The sequence below is a fragment of the Phalaenopsis equestris genome, unplaced genomic scaffold, assembly GCF_001263595.1.
Source record: "Phalaenopsis equestris unplaced genomic scaffold, ASM126359v1 Scaffold000002, whole genome shotgun sequence".
In the NCBI taxonomy this organism is placed as follows: Eukaryota; Viridiplantae; Streptophyta; class Magnoliopsida; order Asparagales; family Orchidaceae; genus Phalaenopsis; species Phalaenopsis equestris.
Window position 1 is genome coordinate 36243750 of NW_018164444.1, and position 18632 is coordinate 36262381.

The window sequence follows — 18632 nt, forward strand, 5'->3', positions numbered from 1 at the left end:
TCTATATATTACTTATTTTTTTTAATGAGAAATTAGAGATTTTTATTTTCCAAAAATTTTTAACTACCAATGTTAAAAATGTTATGCCTTCAGTTAGTTATTCCCCCAGCTTCAACAATAATCATCTTTAAATAATGAGTTATGACAATTTGCTAAACATCATCATTTTTCTTATGTTTCCAGAGTTAATAAAAGATTTAATCATAGTTTTGAGTTTGTTTATTTCAATGTTTGGGGACTTTGCTCTTTTTTGTGTAATGAATTTTAATATTTTGTCACATCTTTGGATGATCTCTCTTGTATGATTCGGCTTTACTTTATGAAAACTTAAGTTACTATCACATTTTGAATACTTTTGTGCTAAAATTAAAGCTCAGGTTAATATTTTAGTTATGATTATGGGAAATAACATTCCCAAAGAATATTTTTTTGCATGTTTTCAGACATACATTACACAAAGCAGGATGCTTTACCATTATACTCCATCTCAAAATAGAGCAGCTGAAAGTAGAGTTTTTTTTTTTCATTCTAATGTGCCCAAATAATTATTGGTCGATGCACTTTCTGCTACATGTTTTTTTGGTCAATCAGAGGCCTTCTACTGTTTTACAGAACCAAGTACCCTACCATATTTAATTTTCTACTAACTCTCTCTGCCCTATTGAACCATACATATTTGGGTGTACTTGTTTTGTTCGTGATACTTGTCCGCATGTTTCTAAACTGAACCTGAAGTCATTAAGGCGCTTCTTTCTAGGATACTCTTGTTTGCAAAAAGAAGCTATAATTGTTTTTACTCTCTTAAATAAGTACATGATTTTTGTTGATGTCACCTTTCATGAATAAGCTCCATTCTTTATTGACTTATCATTTCTTAAGTCCTCAAAAAATTCTGATGAGTTGTTAATGTATAATGTCATCAGTTTAATCTTACTATAGCTCCACCTCCACTACCGATGCCTAAGCCTAGACCACCTCTCACTAACCTTTAACCCGGAAGACCTCTTCCTCCCGATCCTAGTCCGACATAGGTATCATCTCCTTCTGTGGATACTCCTTATAATAAGTTATCTTGTACTTGTCATTTTATTGCTTTTCTTAACTTCGTTGAGATCCCGGGATCTATTCAGCAAGCCCTTATGGATGACGGGTAAAGATGTTTGATGAAATGAATGCCTTAAATGAAAATGAAATTTGGGACTAGTTGAACTGCATTATGACAAAAAGGCTCTTAACTGTAAATGAGTTTTTGCAGCTAAGTTTCATTTTGATGGATCTGTAGCTTGTCTCAAAGCTCGATTAGTTGTTAAGGGCTATGCTTAAGCTTATGGAATAACTATTTGGACACGTTCTCTCTAGGAGCTAAGTTAACTTTGGTTCGCCCATTTTTACCCTTGGCCGTAATGAAAAATTGACCCCTGCACCAGTTTGATGTGAAGATTGCCTTTTTGCATGGTGATTTTTTGAAAAGATATACGTAGAGCAATCTCCTGAGTTTGTTACTCAGGAGTCTGGGAAAGTACGCTGTCTTCGGAAGTCATTATATGGATTGAACAATGTCCTCCGGCATGGTTTTGAAAATTTTGCCAAGCAACATAGAGTTTGTGATACACAAAAGTAGAAGTGATTACAATGTATCCTACAAACAGTCTGCGTCTTGGATCATTTTGTTGGTGGCTTATGTTGATGATATTATTATTAATAGAAGCGATGTGTTGGAAATATTGTCATTGAAATCATTTCTTCAAATCCGATCAACATTAAAGATTCGGGTTCCTTCAAATAGTTCTTGGGGATTGATGTATCGAGAAGCAAAATGGGTAACTTTCTATCTCAACGGAAGTATTATTTGAATTTGTTAGTAAACACTGAGAAATTAGGGGTTAAATTATGCTGCACTTCGACGCTTCATAATCAATTACTTACCGAGCATGAAGTCAATTAAACAATCTCATATTGACTCGCTATGATATTGCTTATTTAGTTAGCACTACGATATTGAAACATTCACTATGTTACCAAAGGTGCTTCTGGACAAGATATTTTATAATATAGTGTGACGATCCAATGCAGAATCTGAGAATTGAGCAATCACACAAGCTTCAAATTAATTAATGTGGGTCTCTCAATTCTTGACCGAGATGGGTTTTAAGATGACAGTTCCTATAAATTGTGGTGCCACATTTCATATTGTTTCAAACCCTATCTTTCATGAGCATATTGAGATAGATTGTTATTTTGTTCGTGAATAAGATTCAACAAGATTTAATTTCTACAACTTATGTAAAAACTGAGAAATGACTAGGAGGCATCTTCGAAAAGGTCTTTAATAAAGCTAGAGTCATTTATTTTTGTAACAAATGAAGCATGATAAATATCTATGCTCAAGTTTGAGGGGGAGTGTTATGGAAAGTAATAAATCTAATGGTTGTATATTAGGAAGTTTGATTATAGATAGCTTGACTATAAGAAATCTAATAAAGGTATTTTCTATATTAGGTAATCTGTTTAGAGGAGGTTTAATTGCAGGATCTTTCCTCTATGAGAAATATTCCTAAACTATAGAGATTACAGTGTATATAACTATGTAGCATATGTTTTCAATTGAGTAATAAGAGAAAGAGTTGTTTTCCTTATATTGTGGTCGGAAGAATACACAATTATCTTTTTATTTTTTTATTTTGCTTTCTTGCCATTTTTTGCTCTTTTTATTCGTATTCTTCTCTTTTTTTTAATTGTTCTTTTTATTTTTGTAGAAGTTTGTTTTATGGGAAGTAATAAATCTAATGGTTTTAGAAAGTTTGATTATAGATAGCTTGATTATAAGAAATCTAATAAAGATATTTTCTATATTAGGTAATCTTTTTAGAGGAGGTTTAATTGCAGGATCTTTCCTCTATTAGAGATATTCCTGAACTATAGAGATTAAAGTGTGTATAACTGTGTAGCATATGTTTTCAATTGAATAATAAGAGAAAGAGTTGTTTTTCTTCACCATGATATTGTGGCTGGAAGAATACACAATTATCTTTTTATTTTTTATTTTGCTTTCTTGCCATTTTTTTGTTCTTTTTATTCATATTCTTCTCTTTTCTTTAATCGATCTTTTTCTTTTTGTAGAAGTTCGTTTTAAATTTTTTATAGGTAGAGAATGAGGGACATTGTGGGAGATGTGGTTGTTTAGAGAGGGAGAGGGTGGAGAGTTAGAGAGAGAAATAGAAGTAGAAAAGTGAAAGAGGGAGTTAGAGAACGGAAGGGATGACATAGAGGGTCATGGATAGAGAAAGGGATAAATAATGAAGGAGTAAATCTGAGAGAGAGTTACATGGATGGAGAGAATGAAGATAGAAGGAGAATAATTGGTTGAGAGAGAGGATTGCTTGGTAGTGGAATTTGTACGTTTTAACCATACAACATAAATGACAACCTTAGTAAATTCAGACACCAAGCAAACCCACAAGTCTCACCAACTCTTCTTCTCCTTAACGCATTGTTGCTTTTTTTTGTCTCATTCCCTTTGACAGTGAGCTATTATCATTACTTCCAACGATGGTCTCAGATATTCATAAAAGATCGAAAGGAGGCCGAGTGTCGTGCCTGTCGCGGATTCCTCTTCTTCACCCACCATAGATTTCGTACCTTCTCTAGCAAGCTCTCACCATGACTTGCTTGCTTATATGTTGTTGAGATCTCCAATTTTAGCTTCTTCACGACACTCCAACAATTTTAGCTTCTCCTACTCTTGAAGCTTTGTCCTCAACCCACAACTTTCAACTCAAGGAGCAATGGGGCACGGATCAGTTAGACCGTGACTCACAAAACTCTTTTCTGGTGTCTCTGTTAATTTAAGTTGAGATCCCCAATTTTCGCTTCTTCACGGCTTTTTGCTTTTTTTTTTTTTTGGCTTTCTTGCTATTGTAAAGAAAAATGCCTCAGTTAATTTTAAGTTAGATGTTCGTTGCTTTGTATTTATTAATCAGCCATAGATGAGGTTAACACTACGAAGATTTTAATGCTTATGTTGGATTTAGCAGGTAAATGATGAATACCTAAGAAACCTTGAGATACTAAGCAAGAAGCTTAGACTTGTTGAAGAAGATTCCATGATCAAGGGGTCGAAGGCTCTAAAAGATGTTCAACCTGAACTTGAAAGACTTAGACAAAAAGCAGTTTTAAAGGTAATGAAGTCGTTTTATATGGACTTCCCATCTTTTTCCTAGATTTAAAGACGTAAGTTTTCTAATTGTCCGCATGACTGGTTTTCTAATTGCATAGTGGATGCCAGTTCATGTTATTTTTTGAATGTGAGTACTGGTTATATTCTACCATTATGTTATAATATGAGATATGCTTGCACATTGTCTGTACATTTATTTTTAAACCTTTGCCACTTAAATTGGTGGCTTCGTAGATTGAATGAATATGAATTAAATGGATGCACATGGCATTTTCTAATTGGAAAAACCTGCTTGGTTTTTGTGCTCAAATGTTCTTAATTAGTCATATTTATCATTTTGGTTCTTTTATTTTGTGGCAATCACGTTATGCATCTCTCTGGCTTGTGTTTTAATTGTACTTAACATGATGATGCAATCATCTATAGCCTGCTAATTGTAATTCCTCCATGATTTTTTCCTACTTTATGCTATGGTTGCTCTCTTCATGACATTGAAAATAGAATGTTACATGTGTTGACCCCATCTTAGGGCTTCGGTATCAAAGGATGCTAATGGATGAAGTTACCGCTGGAGGACAAGAAGACCTGAGAGTGAAGATAGAAAAATCGTATGGGAGATTGAATTCATATGACTCAATTGGGTGGTTGCAGGTAGTTGAGAGGATCTTTGAGTTCAATGACGTGCTAGCTGATAGGAGAGTGAAGCTTGTTGTCATAAAGTTTAAGAAGATTGTCTTTGTGGTGGGAAAATATGAAGAGATGGACAAGGAAGGTTGGAGCAAGATCATCACTTGGGAGAAGATGAAGGAGATGCAGAGGACGTACGCACCTCCGCACTAGTGCCAGGATATGTTCTTGAGGCTACATCATCTATATTAGGGGGTGTTGCCAGTGGAGTTCACAATAAAATTTGAGAACCTTAAGTTGTAATCTGAGCTGATAGAGCTAGAGAAGCTCATGATAGCTATATAATTGGGAGGCTTGAAACTCTTCATCGATAATGTTTTCCAACTATAGCTTTATTGGTTGTTGGGTGATGATCATAGTTGGCACTGAAGGTGGAGAGACAACAGAAGCAAAACAGACACATACCTCCATTCAAACATCCACACACAGCTGGAGGCATCAACTTGAGCACACCTGAGAGAGTTTTGAAGACTGGTTCGGAGACCGACATTGCTGATCAGAGCATAAAAAAGCCTAAGAAGAGTAGCACACTCAACACAGTTCCACCTGAGAAATGCTTTAGGTTATTTACACGTCACCTCCAGTTGCCCTACCATTAGAGTTGTTTGATTCATTGAGTCGGGTGTAGTGGAGGAAGTGAGAGAAGAGGCAGCTTAAGAGTAGTGTAAGGAGTACTAGCTTTCAGCTGATGCGGGTTAGATACTTGTGGTTCTACAGGTCTTCCAGATTGAGGCAGCGAGGGAGCAATAGTGGCTTTAATTATCTTTCATATATATTGCATTGTGAAGGGAAAAAAGTATGCAGTTTTATCATCGTTTGAGGTAGTAGCAAGAACGTGGAGTCTACACAAATGGTGGGCATGTTGAGTTTCACTATTGAGAGGCATTCCTGGCCATATTTTATGATATGGCCAAAGAAGAACATTGTAACATTGTCAAGAGATGCCTCATGAAGTTTTTTACTAGGAAGCAACTGCATGATCAGGTACGGTGTAAAATTGGGCCCATGAATGCATGTCATATTTTGTTGGGGAGACAGTGACAGTTTGATTGCTGGACTCTGCATGATGGGATCAAGAACACCTCTCATTTACGAAGAATGAAAACCATACTTCTCCTACCTTCTGCGGAATCCACGGTTGTACGTGCTCTTGCCATCAGAGAGGCGACAGTGCGATCAGTTTTGGTGCTGATAGAGGGTAGCGAGATGGAAGAGCTGATGTCAGACACAAGGAAGCCACTACAGCGAGATTTGCATAATATCCTGACCAACAACTTTCCACTAGATTTCACCACCATTAAGGAAGGTTTAGTTTGTCTTCACTTTGGAGAGAGATGAGTCAACCTTGGACTACCTTTGGAAAACTCTACAGAGTACACATGGTACAAATTTTCAGTTCAGCTTCGTGAGACACCCACAGCAGTTGGACAAAGAGATGGTTACACTTTATTCGAAACATTTTAAATAGTTCACATCGACCGAAATTGCTTTATACATTCGGAATAGACCTAAGAATACATGATCCCAGGCAGATAGTTGAAATGTACCCCCTAACTTGATTCATCACAAGGGAAACGAAAACCAAGATTTTCTTTATCAGATATCAAACGGGAACTACGAAAAAATAAAACACTCTTCAATAGGATCAATACAATCTCATGAATTGTCAGGCAGATAGTTGAAATGTACCCCCTAACTTGATCCATCACAAGGGAAATGAAAACCAAGATTTGGTTTAACAGATATCAAACGGGAACTACGAAAAAATAAAAAACTCTTCAATAGGATCAATACAATCTCATGAATTGTAAATGCATGAATGTGATAAACCAAAAAATCTGCAGTACCTAATGGGATAGGTAATAAAAGTTGAGCCAAAAGTTCCCGATGCAAGATAAATTCATGAGGAAGTGGTATTCTTTAGGATAAACTCTAGCATCAAGAAATTGGTTAATCGGTTAAGATATGTTGATTTGGTGTCCCACCCTAGAAACAGACCTAATGCATTATAATCCCTTTAATTGGTGATTATAAATTTTGGGGGATAGTGCTATCACACATTGGGTCCGGAAGACGATACAACCCGACAACGCCAGACATAGTGAAATGGATTGAATTTGTTTTATATTTCCGATGAAAGATTTGCATTCAAATAAATAAGAAAATGTAAATTTTATTATTAATGAATAGTTCACTGATACAATTGAATGGAAAGAAAGCTGACCGGAATAAAATTGAAATGATAACAAGAAACGATTACTCATACCCAAAATTTAAACTTCAATAACTTAAGTAAATATTGAGGAACATATCAAGAAAATAAATCTAAAACTGAAAAGTCTGCTCCAGTGGAGACGACTCTGCTGGCAGCTCAATAGAACCTATTATGCAAAATATCAAGGAGTTTGTTTGAAATATAAATTTTGTAAATAACAACTATTTATTAATGCATAAGCAAGAGGAATGAGACATGCAGTTTGAGAAACGAATAGGATGATTACTTATGCATATATCTATTACATAATGCAACTTGCTTCCTCCTGTCGTTTGAATTTGGTTAGGAAATTTCTATGTGGTCATCCCAAAATGGAGCTCATTCACAAAGAATTTGAACTTATGCACCTCGTTGGAAAGTGAAAAATTGGACTATTAGATGGGAGACATTCTCATTCAAATTAGTAATGAAGATGATTACATGCGCTTATTCGCTAGAAGGATAATATGGATTGATAACAAAACAATGAAGATTCTGAAATGGTCTGCGAATTTTGACCCACAGACGGAACCACCAATCATTCGGTTTTTGATTCGCTTCCCTGGTCTGAAATTTCATTATTTTTCTCAAAAAGTATTGTACTTCATTATCTTAGCTTATGGAAAAACCACTCAAGGTGGATATTCCTACTTTTAATCTTCCCGTCCATCTGAAACTAGAATACTTGTTGAAAGAGACATCACTACACCCGCTTCTGAGGAAATCTGGTTGAGCACACAAAACCAAGGATATTGGCAGAAGGTAGAGATTGAGTCTTTTCCGCCGTATTGTTCGAACGGTCGTATGTTTGGACACTCCAGTTCTCAATGCCATAATCTATACCGACATCTCAGAACAAAAAAGCAAACTGCTCCGCTAGAGGTTGTGATTCTCCACTTATAGCTCCCCCGTCTTTGGAATCTCCTATCGTGGGGGAAAAAGAGATTCTCCAGACCCCGCTTGCTTTAGAACCTATCATCGATAATACAGACCTCCACTTGTAGCTCCCCCGTCTTTGGAATCTCTTATCATGGGGGAAAAAGAGATTCTCCAGACCCCGCTTGCTTTAGAACCTATCATCGATAATACAGGTGGAAATACTTCTACTGTTTCATTACTGTTTCATCAGGTTCAGAAAAATGTTAGTATTACTCAAGCTTATGGGGATCATGATGTGCAACGACCTACAACTGTTCGACCACCTTTGGAATCTATTGATCAAATGAGTCAATCATCTGATGAGGAATGACAGGTCTACACATCCTTTAGTTGAGCTCAAGAATCTGATGGATGACACTTTGGTTACTACGGGCAATGGTACTCAACTTACTAATTTGTTAGCCGACTCATTTCCGCGAACTAGTTTACTAGAGCTCAGGAATCTGATGGATGACACTTTGGTTACCACGGGCAATGGTACTCAACTTACTAATTTGTTAGCCGACTCATTTCCGCGAACTAGGGGTAGAAGGACTAAAGTGGGACATCCTTAGCTCCTTTGTGCCCTTTTGTGGCTTTTGTTTTTTTTTTCGTTTATGTATCTTTGCTTTATTTGAGTTTTGTGTGTGTTGTTTTGCATGTTAGGCTTTCTTTTTGGCCATCTCATGCAACATTTCTGTATCTTTCTTCCTTATTAATATATTTTCCCTTGGACTTTATAAAAAATCTATTACATAATCCAACATGAGAGTGGTAGACATTAAATATGCTTATTTATCATAAGAAAACAGGAGATTGTTTCTAATCAATTTTTTTATCATTAAGTTTTCTATTTAATATTAATAAAGTCGATTTTAACAGACATCATGAAACCAAAAAAGTCAATACCAACTCAAAGAAACACGATTTCCTGTGGGCCCATCGGCGCGACTAGTCAATATTCAAAAGTGTTCCATCGATCTACATGGCTTCACACAAGCATGTCAAATTTTTCACAAGTATAACATGTAAAAATATACTACTTCACGAAAGTCTGTGATATGACACAAGTTCACATGAAATTCCATAAAGTGAAATGTATGAATGGAAAATATCATAACTGCAAGATTTATTCACATATTCGGGAGTTTTGCAACAATAGAGTAAAGACGTTGCTTTCATCATGAACAATAATTGAAGCGTATAACAAGCGAAAAATTATAATTGAAGTGATAAGGGCATGATTGACCGGGAGTTTTGCAACAATAGAGTAAAGACGGTAATTGAAGCGTATAACAAGCAAAAAATTATAATTGAAGTGATAAGGGCATGATTGACAATCTTATGAAATAATTCTGATTCTACTACAAATAACAATGATTAACCTCCTTAAATAGGATTTATCCTCTAATAAAAATCAATTACGTAAGTATAGGCGACAAACGCGATGCTTCCAAGAATTTGACAGTTTAGTTATGGATCGTATACCATTTAGAAAAATAAAAATTATACAATTACACTTATTTTTTTACTAATTTAAGTTCAAACTAATCATCATTTATTATTATCATTATTATAAAATATTTAAAATAACTTTTCTTTAATTAACCTAATTAAAATAATATTTTGTTAAAATCTAATAACTAGTAAAGACATCTTTGAATCGCAAAAATCCCATTTTTCCTTCATTTTGCCTTAAAATTAGGATTTAGTCAATTCCCCTAGAAAGATGGATTTGTTTGACTTAGAGAAGCTGAAGCGTATGCAAGCGGGTTGGGAGAAAGGAGGAGAAAGGCGAGGTTACCTTCCTCAGTATTTTCAAGTTGGAGCAGGTGAAAGGAGGAGGTAAGTTTTGGTGGGCACTGCACGCCTACAGTCCCACCGTTGCATTGTCGATAAGCTCTAATCGCTAGGGTGTCACTAAGGTTCGTCCATAAAGCCGATGGTTGTGGCGAAATCAGGAGAGAGGGAGGAGGGAGATTGGATCGACAAAGCTTGAGTGAGGTGAGGTGATGTCATGATGTCCTAACCCTCTTTTATATCATAGTGAGGCGGTGGTTTGATCAAATTGGGAAGGCAACAGGGGACAGCAGGAAGAAGGAAAAAAAAAGATCGCGATAGTTTAAATCAGAAAGGCAACAACAAAGAAGGAAAGAAAATAATCGCATGATAGTGGGAGGAAAATGTAAGATTTTGAGTCTTACAAGTGCATCCGACAGTGGGATTTGGGTTATCCTAGAGGCACAATCGAAGAATCTGGGAGATTACGACATTTTTGCTACCTTCAACGAGGTTGGCCTGACTTCGTGCTATAAGGAGATAGAAATTTCGATGAATGAGGTCAAAATTTCCCAACCTTGGGAAACTGATGCGGGGCGTCAATGATGCTGCAACAAATGCGTGACCCTTGATCTGGACCTATTTGGTCCGAATTTTGGAAGTACCGATTAGCCCTCCTAGCCTTGAAATTGCCAACCAAGAGAGTGGGGCCACTCTTAGTTATCCTATTACCGTATATTCTCTTTTGTGATGTTTTAGTGTTAGTTTTTGCGTGTGCTTGTTTGGGACAGTCGCTGACGTCTCTTCTTTTCCTTTCTGAGACTCTATCCAAGAGTTTGAGTGATACTCCCGTTGAATCTCACTCTCGAGGTGGTGAATTATTCTTCCTCTACCCTCTCCTTCCTTTTGTTGCTCCCCCTCCCTCCATTGTCGCCGTCATCTTTCGCTGCTACAGCTGCCCGGGACAACAGCCTTGCTGTCTTTCCTGCAGTCCACCTGCCCAGCCATCCTTCTTCCCTCATTCCAGCCTGCTGCCCCTTGCCGGAACACCTTCCCCTCACTGCCGCCATCCAGAATACAGCAAGCCTGTTGTTCTCCGGCTCTCCCAATCACCCTACACTTTCTGTCGTCCCCAAAACAGCTGCCCAAAACCTCCTTCCTGTTGCAACAGCCATCCTCTAACACCCCATTCAACCATTTTAGCCCCTCCCTGCCCCCACCTTTCATTCCTCCTAGCCGACCACCACCACTCCAGGATTGAATCCTAGTTTGAATTTGTGTTTTGTATTTGTTGCTATTGTCTATTTCCATTTATTGGTTCTAATTTCTTATTCTAACTCAGCAATATTATTTGATTTTCCTATTGTTGTTTGGTTGAATTCCGGTATCAGTCAATCTAGGGCAGAATCTGATTAGAGGATCACATAAATTGGCTAAAACCTTTGTTCCAAAAGATTCAATTTTCATAAATTTTCTTGAAAAGCATTGCATGTAGCTTTTATGTGGCCTCACATGTTGCCGTGCTAGGAATAAGATCACTTTTCTGTGTCAATATGGATTGAATTTGGTTAACAAATAGTTCAATGAGTGGAACTGAATGTTACTGCTAAGTTTTTTTCTGTTTAATGGAATGTCAAAGTTGCACAAGTTTCTATGAGTTGCGTAACTGCCTGAAATTTATGCATCATGAAAATAAGAAATTGCATTTCATTTCTAGTTACGAATTTTTCTGTGTGGAACAATTTTGTTCGTTTTTGTTTATTTGGAACTACCAGCTATTCTAATGTGCAACTTGTTTCTATATAGGTTTTTGAGTTTATGGTTCAAAGGCTAAATGCTTTGAGAAAGCCCAAAACTAATATTCAAATTCTTCAGCAAAATGTTCTTCTAAAATATAAGTAAGTCATAGAGTTAATTTCGATGCCACATATTAACAATATTATTTTCCCCATCGCGAGTAGTCCTTGTAATTTTTGCATCTTTCATTTTCCATTTGAATTATTGGTAAATTTTTATGATTGAGACTAACAAAAATAGCTTGAAAAACTTATGAATTATTTGACATTGACTAGATATTTTTTTTGGTTTGTTTTCTTATTTGTTTTTTATTTGAACAATTTTTTTCTCTACTAAATGATACTGCTGCTAAAATGTAGGTATGTGATTGTTTTCCTTAAGGAACGCGACAAGGATATTCATACAGAGGTTCGTGCAGCTTACATTGATACAATGAACAAGGTAAAATGTTCTAAAGCCTACAGGTTTTATTTACAAACGGATATGGTATCTTTGATTTTTAAGCCTTGAGTGCATGCAAACCATGTTAAACCTGTTGCTTGCCGCATTTAATGTTGTGAAGAAAGCTAAACTCTTTTCAAGCAGTGTTGTAATTTCTAATATGTTACAACACTTAATTTCTAGTACATTTTCATTCATTCTTTTATTGGCACATAATTGGTTGATGTCAATTTACATGCTCTCCAAGTTATTCATTGTTTATTAGTCAATCCTTATTTTATTCCTTGGTCATTCGTTTTTTTTTCCCCTCAGGTTTTAAGTGCACATTTCCGTGTATACATACAAGCAATGGAGAAAATGCAGCTGGAGATAGCATCGTCAACTGATTTGATTGGAGTTGATACCAAAAGTACAGGAATTTTTCTAAGAGCAAGAGAAACAATAAAGAATCGTTCTTCAGTATTTTCTCTGGGAGGCAGGATAAATATTTTAAAGGTTTCTCGCTGGCATGCTAATTATATCCTAAATTTATATCTATCTATCTATCTATCTATCTATCTATCTAAAAGATACAAAAAGGTGCCTAAAATAAAGCCCAACTCACACAATTTAACATACACAAAACCCAAATAAAGCAAAAATACATAAAAAGTAAAAAATCAAAAAAACATAAAAGGTAGCAAAAGTGCTAGGGACATCCCACTTTAGTTCTCCCTCTGCCTCTAGTCCTCGGAAGTGAGCCGACTGACAAATTGCTAAGGTGAGGACCATTTCCCATAGTAACCAACGTATCATCCATCTGATTTCTGAGCTCAGGTAGACCTTATTCTTCTTTTTCCTCTTGGATGTGTAGATCTGTCATTTCTCATTCGATGATTGACTCATTTGATTAGTAGATTCCAAAGTTTGTCGGACAGGTGTAGGCTGTTGCACATCTTGATCCACATGAGCCTGAGTAACATTAACAGCTTGCTTGATCTGATGAGAAGGTAGTGAAGCAGTAGAAGTATTGTCACTTATATTATTGGTGATAGGTCCTAGGGCAGGTGTGGTATGAAGAATCACCCTCTCCGCCACGATAGGAGGTTCCAAAGACGGGAGAGCTACAATTGGGGACTAAATGATTGTCATATTGCCTGCGAGAATAGTGTCATCTTTCGGGGTATCCTTTTGATGATCAATAGTGTCAATAACTTAGAGCTGATCAGGAGGAGATGAAATCGCTACCTCTAGCGGAGCACTGTGCTTTTTTGGTCTGAGTTGAGGGTGTAAATGGTGGCATTGAGAACTGGAGTGGTCGAACATATGACAGTTTGAACAATATGAAGAAAAATGCTCAATTACTACCTTTTGTCAATATCCATGATGTGTGTTCAACGAAATTTTCTCAGAGGCGGGTGAACTAATGTCTCTTTCAACAAGTACTCTGGTTTCAGATAGACGTGAAAAATTAAAAGTAGGAATGTCTGTTTTGAGTGGTTTACCATAAGCAGAGGCAATTGAGTACAATACTTTTTGAGTAAAGAAGCATGTTGAATTTTTAAAATAAGGTGGGTCCCATTTCTAAGGCTCTAAGATAGTCAAAGAGAGAGCCGTAAGGCTAAACCCTAAACCCTAAGAAGAAAACTAGACCTCACTAAAAAACGAGGTCAACAAATCAACAAATGGACCCCCAATAGGAGGTGTGGTATGTCGGACAGGCACACCGCGCGTATTGGTGTTGACCGAAAAGATCAACTGAAACAACACAGGCGTCTAAGCCAACATACTTAGAACAAAACGTAGAATAAAGTGAGAATCGTTTTCGCTGGAGAACTAGCAAGTGAATTTTAACTTGGTGCTGTGAATTTGAGTTTTCAAATTTCAAATGTGGATTCGATTTGCTTTGCTTGTTTTCTTTTAATTTTGACTTCAATTTTGGATTTTAATTTCAATTTTGATTTCAATTTGAATCTGGATTTTGAGGAAAGACGTGAAAATTTGCGGAATTTTGAGGAATCGGACGACCTTGCACCAACCCTGGAATTTCGTGGAATTTAAAGGAATCAGATGACCTTGTACCGATCTTAGAATTTGATTTGAAAGATTGTGATAGGAATGACTCCTAATGCAATGCGGAATCCAATGTAAAATCCTCAATCTCTGAAATTTCGTGGAATTTAAAGGAATCGGACGACCTTGCACTGACCCTGGAATTTGATTTGAAAGATTGCGATAGGAGGGGCCTCTAAAGCAATGTAGAATCGAATGTAAATTCCTCAACCTTTAGAATTTCATGGAATTTAAAAGAATCAAACGACCTTGCACTGACCCTGTAATTTAATTTGAAAGATTACGATAGGAGGGGCTCCAAAAACAAAGCGGGATCTGATGTAAAATCCTCAACCTCTAGAATTTCGTGAAATTTAAAGGAATCAGACGACCTTGCATCGACCCTAAAATTTGTTTTGAAAGATTGCGATAGGAGGGACTTCTAAAGTAACGCAGAATCGGATGTAAAATCCTCAACCTCTGGAATTTGATTTTGAAAGATTGCGATAGGAAACTTAAAGGGCTCGAACGACCTTGCACTGACCCTGATCGGATGTAAAATCCTTAACTTCTGGAATTTCGTTAAATTTAAAGGAGTCGGACGACCTTGCACCAACCCTGAAATTTGATTTGAAAGATTGCGATAGGAGGGGCTTCTAAAGCAACGCGAAATCAGATGTAAAATCCTCAACCTCTTGAATTTGATTTGAAAGATTGCGATAGGAGGGGCTCCTAAAATAACGCGGAATCAGATGTAAAATCCTCAACCTTTAGAATATCGTGTTGAGGGGCTTCTAAAGCAACGCGGAATCAGATGTAAAATCCTCAACCTTTAGAATATCGTGTTACAAAGCAATGCGAAATTGGATGTCGAAATCCTCATCCTCTAAAATATCATGAGAACCAGAATTTAGGTACAACCCCCGAGTACTGAGATTGCTGAGAAGGGAGTAAGACTGACGCCCATCCCGAATGCTAAGTACTGATATTCTGTGAAAACAAAGATTTGCTTAGATTTAGTTTATGCAGAGATTATGAAAATTTTGTCGAGATTTGCAAATGCAGAGATTGTGGAGAATATTGCTGAGTACGGAAAATGTAAAATTTTATTGAAATGTCTGTGCAAAGATTTATAAAAAAATTTATGAGATGCAGAGTTTTGTTTCAATGTTGACTCTTCTTTTATTTGATGCTGAGTTTTATTTTGTTACATTTATTTTAGGATTTTGACCCAGTTTTAGACAAGCGTGACATCTGAGCTTCTAAGAACGAGTTTGTCTCTGAAACATCACAAGGCACAGTACTTCTTGAAGTATCATCCACTAGAAAGATGTGTTATCTTTAAGGATACCACAACTGAAGAGGTCACAACTTTGTAGCTCATTTGTAGTAGTTCTCTTTTGCTTTAACATTGATTTTGTAAATGTTGTTCAAGTTGTCTTTGAGAAATCACTCTGACATTCTTCGAATTGTCGTTGGAGTTGTATTTGCTAGTCGTTGAAGGATATGACTTCAGGGTTGAATTTCCATTAATTGTTAATATTATTGTCATTTCTTTAATTCTTTCTTCTCGGGCCTAAGCAGATTTCAGAATTTCTGCTCATGTGATTAAAACAATTTTCATTGTCTAAAAATATTTCGAAGTCAATTAATAGCCAACCAAAAGACCAAGATCGTTGAACTTTTTCTTGAATATAATATCAAAAGAGTTTTCTTAAGAGAGTTTTGAAATTTTATTAATCAGAGGAGAATTGAAACACCAATTTTTGATTATACGTCCACCTCAAGCTTCTTCTCAGTGAAACTCTTCTTTTATTTTGTTTTTTTACTCCCTTTTTTTTCGCATTACTATATCTACTTGAACATTTTTCTTTTAAGAATTTTGAATGTCTAAACTCCTCTGACTAATAATTCTCAAATATTTCTTAAGGCAAATTATGAGATAGTATAACTCATTCAAAAGTCGGGACTCATTCACGTGGCAGGAAATTAAAATGCTCGTGATATCCTGAGTCAATTACTCGTATTTCAAACACAGTCTTATTTTGAAATCAACTTAGGACCTAGTCTGAATTATTTAAATTGAAGGACCAGTTATTAGGACATTAATTTAATCTTTTTCCTGAAATCATATTCATATCAGAATATCCAATTTTTTTTCTTTTGGGATGATAAACTTTCTAAGTATTGATTAATTCAGGGCGACAACAAACTCTATCCTTTCTTTAATTTGTTGCGGTGGGAGGGATGAGACATACTAACATCGATCCTGCTAATATCCCCTTTAAACAACAATAGTAGTATAGTTAAGAGGCCTCTCATCTGTTGCCACTTGTGCATGAATAAGTTGGAACAAATAGATCGATCGAAATCATATCGATAGAACCTCTTTCAAGTTCTTTTCAAATATTCTTTTGGGATCGTTATATTCCAACTCTTGAAACTCTCCTCAAGCAAGTATTTGAAACTGCAGCACTCCTATATGGTGTGTCCAATGAACCTGTGGTAAGGGCTATATCTCGGATGTCTTTTCTTATTGACCTCGACTGGTTTCTTTGGCTTGGATAACCTGAACTCGGGATTCTTGATCAAATTGCGGAACATCTTTTTCGTTGCTTCATCTTTAAAAGAGTATATCCTGTTTGATCGAGCGTTCATGGTTGGAACTCGTTTTTCATTTGTCCGGTAAGGTCTCTGTTGAGATGATTGCTGAATATTCTGACGAGGAGGTTGGAAGGTCCATTGACGTTCGGCTTGTATTTGTAATTGTCGCTTTCCTTTGCCGCTTTCCTTTGCCAACCACAGCAACTGTCTCAGGTTTCTTCTTAAATATCTTCATTGGTTCTAGCTCCTCAGCCCTTTTCGGAAAACCAAATTGCTCTGCTTCTCCTTGGAGATTCCTGGCTTTGTTAAGCAACTTCTCGAATGCTCTGATTGTAAAACCTTTAAGTAAGAAACCCACTGAACCGTGGATGCTCTTTAGAAGAATCTCAACTGTTTGCTGCTCTTGCAACTAGGGCTGTCAAAAAAGCTCATTGTTCGCGAGCAGTTTGTGTTCGGTTCACGAGGGAGTTCGTGTTCGATTCGTTCGATAAGCATACGAACAATTCTTTTTCGTTTGGTTTGTTAAACGAACTAAACACGAACAGTGATATGTTCGTTCGTGTTCGATTCGTTATTGTTCGAAATATAAAATAATTTAAAATAATTATATATAAAAAATTTAGGATATCTTAAAAATAATTATTTATTATAAAAATTTATCATATTTTAAATAATTAAATCGTCTAAATTATAATATATAATAAAATAATAATAATAATAATAATAATAATATATTAATATGAGCTATATTAATATAAATATTATAATATTTTATTTAATATAAGTATTATAATATTTTAGCAATTCAAATATGCAAACAAATCTCAATATTTTCAAACAATTTAAATATTTCGAACAAATCAAACAATTTGAACTATTTAGATAATTCAAACAATTCAAATATTTTGAACTATTCGAACTTATTTCGAACAAATCGAACCGAACACAAACAACATCTTTAACGAATAATTTCGAACTCGAGTTTATTTCAAAAAAAATAATTTCAAACGAACCAAACACGAGCACGAGCTTTGTTCGTTCGTGTTCGGTTCGTTTACACTCCTACTTGCAACCGCGTCTCACATCTTATGCTGAGATTTCTCCACCGTGGGATGTACTCTACCAAGGTTTCAGTTTTTCCATTTCTATGAATGTCTTTACTGAACCATTTGGTAGCTCTGCATACTAATCAAAAGCAACTCCGGTGAGGCTACCTACAAACTGGCGGAACATAAGTGCTTCGTTACCCCCGCGTTGCAGCAAATTGCTCGGAAGTGTGCAGCATGCTGACAAGGGTTTCTGGTCTCATCGAATGTTTTGAACAAAAGCGGTACGAAACCCTGGGGTATTGGTTGACACCAAACTCCTCGGGATAGAGCCTACCCTTTAGAGTTGATGTCTCTCCTTTTAATTGATTCAGGGTTTCTCTCACCTGTTGCTACCATTTATTTGATGTCTCCTTCCAGCATCAAACCTTGAACTGCATCCTTCTTTGGTTGTTCATCGGAGGTGAACTCTTTTCTTTCTTCTGCAACATGAATGGTCTCCGGTTGGTTTGTCTCTGGAGGTGTCATCTGCGGTGATTGTGACTGTCTTTACATTGTAATCATGACAGCTGTCATTTCTTCAATTTTCTTTTTGAGACGGCTGGATGACATTTTGCCACTCATCCGCGGCGTTCTCACCAGAAGGCGGAGTGTCGCAAGCAGATAATGTGGCCCGGGTCTCGATGACGTTGATTTCTGCGAAATAACCTTCCATGTAATCTGCTAGGTCGTAATTCTTTTCTTCAATATATTCTCTTTAATTTGTAGAAAGTTGTGCAATGTCGACTCGGAGCTTTTCCAAGACAAATTCAATTGACTTTCCTCTGATAACTTTAAGGTCTGTAGGAAGTTTTCGAGAAACATCACTTATTTTCTCGAGCACTTGTGTCGTCGTGTA

The 18632-nt window shown here is 36.4% G+C and overlaps 1 protein-coding gene across 1 annotated transcript in view; it reads left to right on the forward strand.

Moving 5' to 3' along the window:
* The window catches only part of LOC110018007 (vacuolar protein sorting-associated protein 52 A-like), an 84794-nt gene that overhangs the window by 46652 nt on the left and 19510 nt on the right, over positions 1-18632 (forward strand). Inside the window, exons 8-11 of the mRNA XM_020715216.1 lie at positions 4035-4178; positions 11622-11713; positions 11972-12053; positions 12366-12548. Coding sequence (XP_020570875.1) covers positions 4035-4178; positions 11622-11713; positions 11972-12053; positions 12366-12548 — 501 coding nt within the window. The remainder of the gene's footprint in view (positions 1-4034; positions 4179-11621; positions 11714-11971; positions 12054-12365; positions 12549-18632) is intronic.